The 6,171-nt window shown below is 36.8% G+C and overlaps 1 protein-coding gene across 1 annotated transcript in view; it reads left to right on the top strand.

Annotated features, from left to right (window-relative positions):
- Positions 1-4,345: 4,345 nt before the first annotated feature.
- Positions 4,346-6,171, top strand: part of LOC110030021 (cucumisin-like) — a 2,953-nt gene continuing 1,127 nt past the window's right edge. Inside the window, 6 exon segments of the mRNA XM_020732558.1 lie at positions 4,346-4,425; positions 4,533-4,776; positions 4,879-5,359; positions 5,361-5,390; positions 5,516-5,619; positions 5,720-5,938. Coding sequence (XP_020588217.1) covers positions 4,392-4,425; positions 4,533-4,776; positions 4,879-5,359; positions 5,361-5,390; positions 5,516-5,619; positions 5,720-5,938 — 1,112 coding nt within the window. The 5' untranslated portion in view covers positions 4,346-4,391.

The following is a 6,171-nucleotide window of genomic DNA, read 5'->3' as shown; positions in this document are numbered from 1 at the left end:
CTAGTTCTACCCCTGAGAACGTCCATGAAAAATATCAATCATGCAGCTGTTTAACAACTAAATTCTTAAAAACCTGGAGTAAAAGCAAAATTGTCTTCCACCAAACAATTTGCTTTGAACCAGACAAACTGATTAAGGGATTGGTTGGTAGCCAATTTTAAGCAACGTTTACACATGATTTAGACTAAATAGGCAAAAGACACCATCATAAATTATGAGATTCAGTAAATTCCATAATGACATTAACTCATCACACGAATGCCCCAATTAACTTTTGGTCAATGGGTGAGTTATCTATTGGATTACAGTGATTCACCCTCTGCTCGACAGTCTAGTCTCATCCTAGCTACAGAAACTCCTCATCTATGGGTTGATAATCAATAGTCGGAACCAAGCAGGAGACTGATAAACTCAAGTCGAATGGCCCACGTCTAAACGACTAAAGATTAATAGGAGTCGATTGACTAACCCCAACTTGGCATTCTGGAATGAACGAGCCCTTGCTGAACCAAGGCCAGCTAATCTCAGCTGACTGAGTGATGGAGTAGTCGAATCATATGCTCATTTGTGTATATACCCAAAAACTCTGTAACACCCCATTCAAGTAGAGGTTAAACATGTAATTATATGTATTTTACCCCATTTGCCTATAAATAACGGACATTTCCACTAATAAAAGGTTACACAATCCCCGCATTATACTATTCATTACTGTACATGCACACTAACACACAGAAACTCTCTCTCTCTCCTACTTTATGCTTTATTCCTTAGGATTTACTCTCGAATCGATTCAAATTCAACATCCTAGAAGGTACAATGAGTGTGGATCATGCAAACAACAAGGAAAAGAGAACAGAACCACCGAGAGGAGAACCCTCAAGAAAAAAAATCAGTGGTGGAAAAATAACTTAGGCACTGGAAAGACATGGAGAGTCCCAATATCAGGACAATGCTAGGTCGACAGCGTTGGATAAGTAATGATTCGTGCACACTGAGGCCCCCTGCTAGCCAGAAAATGCATTCTCTCTATAGATTTTAGAAGTTGAAAGCCCAGAGTGATTTGAAAAAATCAGTGGTGGAAAAATAACTTAGGCACTGGAAAGACATGGAGAGTCCCAATATCAGGACAATGCTAGGTCGACAGCGTTGGATAAGTAATGATTCGTGCACACTGAGACCCCCTGCTAGCCAGAAAATGCTTTCTCTCTATAGATTTTAGAAGTTGAATCCCCAGAGTGATTTGCAATAACATTACTGGAGTTCTAATATGGGTCGGATTTATCACATCAGTGACTTAACATTGTATGAAACAATCATTTATTTGTTGAGGATCACTGACACTTTAAAGTATCACCTCTTTTCACCATGTTGTGGGGGTCAGTCCTCAAGTGGTTCAACGAACTATCTGTTGGAGTAATCATTTCCTTTACTGACTTCAAAAGGATGTTCGTGGCTCTGTTCACCAGCGCCCAAAAACCTCAAAAGAGTTCGTAGGCTTTAATAAAAATCATGCAAGGACAACATTAGATCCTTTGCTCTTTCGTTATGAGATTTTAGAAAGAGATGTTAGATGTGCGGGATCTGGAACTTGTGGTAATATACACTTCCCAAGATCAAGGGCAAAAAGAGGAACCCTTCAATTAAGCTTTGGGACTTCAATAACCAAAAATATTAGTCAAATTGTTGGAGCTGGCCAACAATCATTTATCAGTTGAAGAGTAAAACTCCAACCTTACTTTTACAAAAGTAGAGTCAAGCACCCATCGTTTATAGAAGAGGGCTCTTAGATATGCAAATGAAAAATGAGGGAAGATTTATAACGTTCCGTTCAACCGTGGTCCTAAGATCAATGGCCACCCTTGGAGAACAAGGTGGCTGACAGGAACCACAATTAGAAGGTTAGGCTCAATAGTCTAACCAATGGTCTGGTCGTTATCATGAGTAACTATTGAACAATGATGAAACCCTGGAGGTTACTCTGTTCAATGGCGAAGTTAATGGAGATCATTCGAAATAAGAAGTACTTTAAGAAGGCACCAAAAATGAGAGCTAAAGCATTTCTCCAAGAAACAAAGAAGTATTGTGCCCACTACAGAGACTATGACCATGACATGAAGGAATGCAAGCATCTCTGGATCCTGCTCGAGGAATTGATTAGAGTTGGAAAGCTCGGTAATTGATTAAAGCTAAAAAACTCAAGGAATTTGTACCAATTGTGTCTTGTTCCTTTGTACCTCTTGTCCATTGTATTTCACCGAAAGATATTTAGTTTTTCGCTTGCAGACCCTTGGTCTTCTGCTCGATCATTGTATTTCCTCTAGATTCATGTTGATAATTTTTCTATGTATAGAATAATATGGATAGACAAGAGAAGGCTATTCCCAAGAGGAGAAAAGAAGAGGCTTTTCTTCTTTTTTTTTTCTTGTAAAATAAGAAAAAGTTACTATATTGTGCAAAACTATTCAGTAGTTTTTTGTACATACATAAACATTTATTTGCAATAGATAAAGTCAATTGATTTGTAATAGATAAAGTCAATCATCGAGCAGGGCTTTGATCCTAATACGTATTAATAGGCACTTTGAATCCAGTAGCCTAAGCTTTTCGGTTGCCTAGGGAAATTTTCTTAGTATCTTGGCCTGCCCAAAAGTGTATTGCCTTGAGGACCCAGAACAATAACATTTGTTTAGACAAATTGGACAACACGTTCAAATAACATCACACAAGTCAACATTTTGTGCTCGCGCCATGAGCCTTTGCGTTTGATTCCAACAATCACAGGATTCGTTTAGCGTTTTAAAACGTAAGGAAATTATAAATAATTTTAAATATTGATCAACTTTTGTTAACAAATTCATGTAAGAATAAATTTAAAAAATAAAAAACTAACTAAAAACTCAATATGGCCAAAATTAATCAGAATGTTTTTTTTTTAATCCAATTTCCTTCTAACATTAAAAATCTAGTCTTTACCAAAACTTAAGATTTAATTTCGGATGAAGAAATTTTATGAAAAAAAAAAAAGAAATTTTACAGAGGCATAAATTTCCGGAGCTTATTATCTGTTAATAAATAAATTGCAACAAATCCGTATTTCACAATTCAAAAGCTATAAAAAAATACAATCCGTATTCCACAATTCAAAAAAAGGGGGACAAAACGACAATGTGAAAACATATCTTGTTATCATATCTAAGGAATTATTATATATTTTTTTATAAAAAATTCCTTATACGATTTTTGTCCAACAATTAATAATTGTGAAGAATACAAAGCTATCGTAGTTTCTCCTCACCGGAAACTCTTTCTGAATTATTCATTTTATTTTCAAGGAAACAACCCCTGAATTAGTATAATTCCTTCTAAGAAAATGCCTATATAAACCTTTCATCTCCACATAGAATGACAGTAACTAATTGGGTTTGCCTCCAACACGAAATTAATCGTCATTATGGGTCGAAAATTTTCCCCTTTACTATCTTCTTGTCTTCTCTTATTGCTTGCAATGGTCGTCATGAACTCTCTTATGAGCCATGCCAAGACCACAGGGCTCCAGCAAAAAGTATTTCATTCAGCTTCTTAATGTTTTCCTTAATTTGCCACTTAATTGATGTTCACTAATATCTAAATATCTATTCCATATGCCAGCCTTACATTGTGTATATGGGAGAAAGGCCAACAGAATATAGTGACCTGCCAGAAGTAGTTCATGCACAACTGCTCCAGAAAGCAATTGGACTAAGGTTTGCAAGATAGTTTCCAATTATAAATTCTTTTTTTCTGGTTCCCAGATTTTCGAAGTTACATGTATCAATCTGATTGTTTTATTTAAATATCAAGCCTTTAATTTTTTATATTTATTTATATAATATTTCAATATCATAATCATATTAAAGTCTTTATTCTAAACACATAACACGCCAACCATTATTATTAATAAATCTAGCACCCTTTTTTTATTAATTTTTCATATTCTCACAAAAATATCAAAATTTATGATAAAATCCCATCACATATTTTTCATTTTGATCAATTTTTCAATAATTTGAGCATAAATATAACGATTCTGTGGTTAAAAAAACACGTTAGTGTCGATTTTATAAATAATAATATTTAGCTATGTATATAATTATTCCTATATTTTTTTACTAAAAGAAATAAAATTTAAAACATTTTAAGATGATGTTAAAATTTTGAATATTATAAAAATAAATATTAAAGTTTAAGCGTTTGGTTTATATATATCAAATAATTATGTGATATGTATGTGAACACTCATTTGCTTTTTAAAATATTTTTCAATAAAAAATATTGCTGAACGCAGCAACGAGGAAGCCTCAAAGCGCCTGATACATAGTTACAGCAAGAGTTTCAATGGCTTCGCGGCCATGCTATCTGATGAAGAAGCAAAGAAGCTATATGGTAAAATATATTTATCCGAAGACTAGAATAGTACCCATAAATTCGAATCTAAGTCATATATGGCAACCTCACACCATACCATATCTGATGTTTATGATCGATGTCAGGCATGAAAGAACTGGTGTCTGTGTTTCCCAGCAAGCAAAGACAACCTCACACCACAAGATCATGGAGCTTCATGGGTTTCCCATCGAACGCTCCGCGTGGCGCCTTCGAATCGGATGTTATCGTCGGAATGATTGACACAGGGATCTGGCCTGAGTCCCAGAGCTTCGATGATGCCGGCTTTGGCCCGCCGCCGAGCAAGTGGAAGGGCACATGTCAGTCCAATCACAACTTCACATGTAACAAGTAATTAAAGCTACCCACTTCTACTTAAAATCCTAGCTAACATGTAAATACATAGTTTTTACAGTAACTAATAGAACTACCTAACACTATATTGACAAACAGTAAGATCATTGGTGCTCGGTACTACCACCTTCAAGGAAACATAAGTGAGAATGAGATACCCTCCCCGCGTGACAGTGAGGGCCACGGCACCCACACATCCTCCACAGCTGCCGGCCGTCTTGTCCCAAATGCAAGCCTAGCAGGCATTGCAGAGGGAACTGCCCGCGGTGGCGTTCCTTCTGCAAGAATCGCAGTCTACAAAGTCTGCTGGAGTGGATGCTCCGACGTCGACATACTGGCTGCCTTTGATGATGCCATCGCTGATGGTGTCGACATCATCTCTATTTCAATTGGTGGTGGTGGTGCCGCTAACTACTTTGAGGACCCCATAGCCATAGCATCATTCCATGCGATCAAGAACAACATTTTGACCTCGAGCTCGGCGGGAAACTCCGGTCCTGAAAGTTACAGTCTTGAGAACTATGCGCCATGGCTTCTTACAGTGGCTGGCGGCACCACAGATCGGAAAGATCGTTGCATCAGCCAAGCTTGGTAATGGAGTAGAATTTCAGGTGATTAATTATAATTACTTAATTATATATGAAAGCTGCAATATTCCAATCAATTTTGTAGGAAATTAAAATGTTGTAAGATTTCAAATGTGGACTCTAATCCTATGAATTTACTATGGTTATAGGGAATGGCAGTGAACACCTATGGGTTGGATGGTGATATGTATCCTCTGATATTCGGTGGAAATGCACCTAACGTTTCAGCCGGAGTTGACTCATCCACCGCAAGGTGAACTTATTCGTTAACGATTTCAATTTTTAATTATTAAAAATTAAACTTGTATAATGAACATCAGCTTATCTATGCTACATTTTCTTTTTTTATGCAGTTATTTTGCCCCAGGGACGTTGGACGGTAAATTGGTGAAAGGGAAAGTTGTTTTTTGCAGTAGCCCAAGCGATTGCACGGCACCGCATCTTGCAGGAGCTGTTGGAGTAATTATGCAAACAAATGGTCCCAATGACGTCTCTTTTGAGTACCAACTTCCTGTCTCAGTGTTGGATGCTAACAGCAGCATAGAAGTTCTAAATTATGCCAACAAAACTAGGTTGCTCTCAATTGCCTTGATTAACCTCTCAATTAATTTCCACACTAAAAATAATAAGCTATAAGTTATATATATTTGGTGGGGGTCTCTGGCGTAAGTCTCTCGGGTCGGGAATTCGAATCATGTGGTGCGGGCTCTTTGTATTAGGAGTAAACACACCAAGAATTTCAATCCTTTGATGTAATCGATATTTGGTGCCCACAAAACCAAATATAAATTTCACCTTTTAATAT

This window comes from Phalaenopsis equestris, unplaced genomic scaffold, assembly GCF_001263595.1.
Source record: "Phalaenopsis equestris unplaced genomic scaffold, ASM126359v1 Scaffold000632, whole genome shotgun sequence".
Lineage (NCBI taxonomy): Eukaryota > Viridiplantae > Streptophyta > Magnoliopsida > Asparagales > Orchidaceae > Phalaenopsis > Phalaenopsis equestris.
This window is presented reverse-complemented; position numbering and strand designations above follow the sequence as displayed.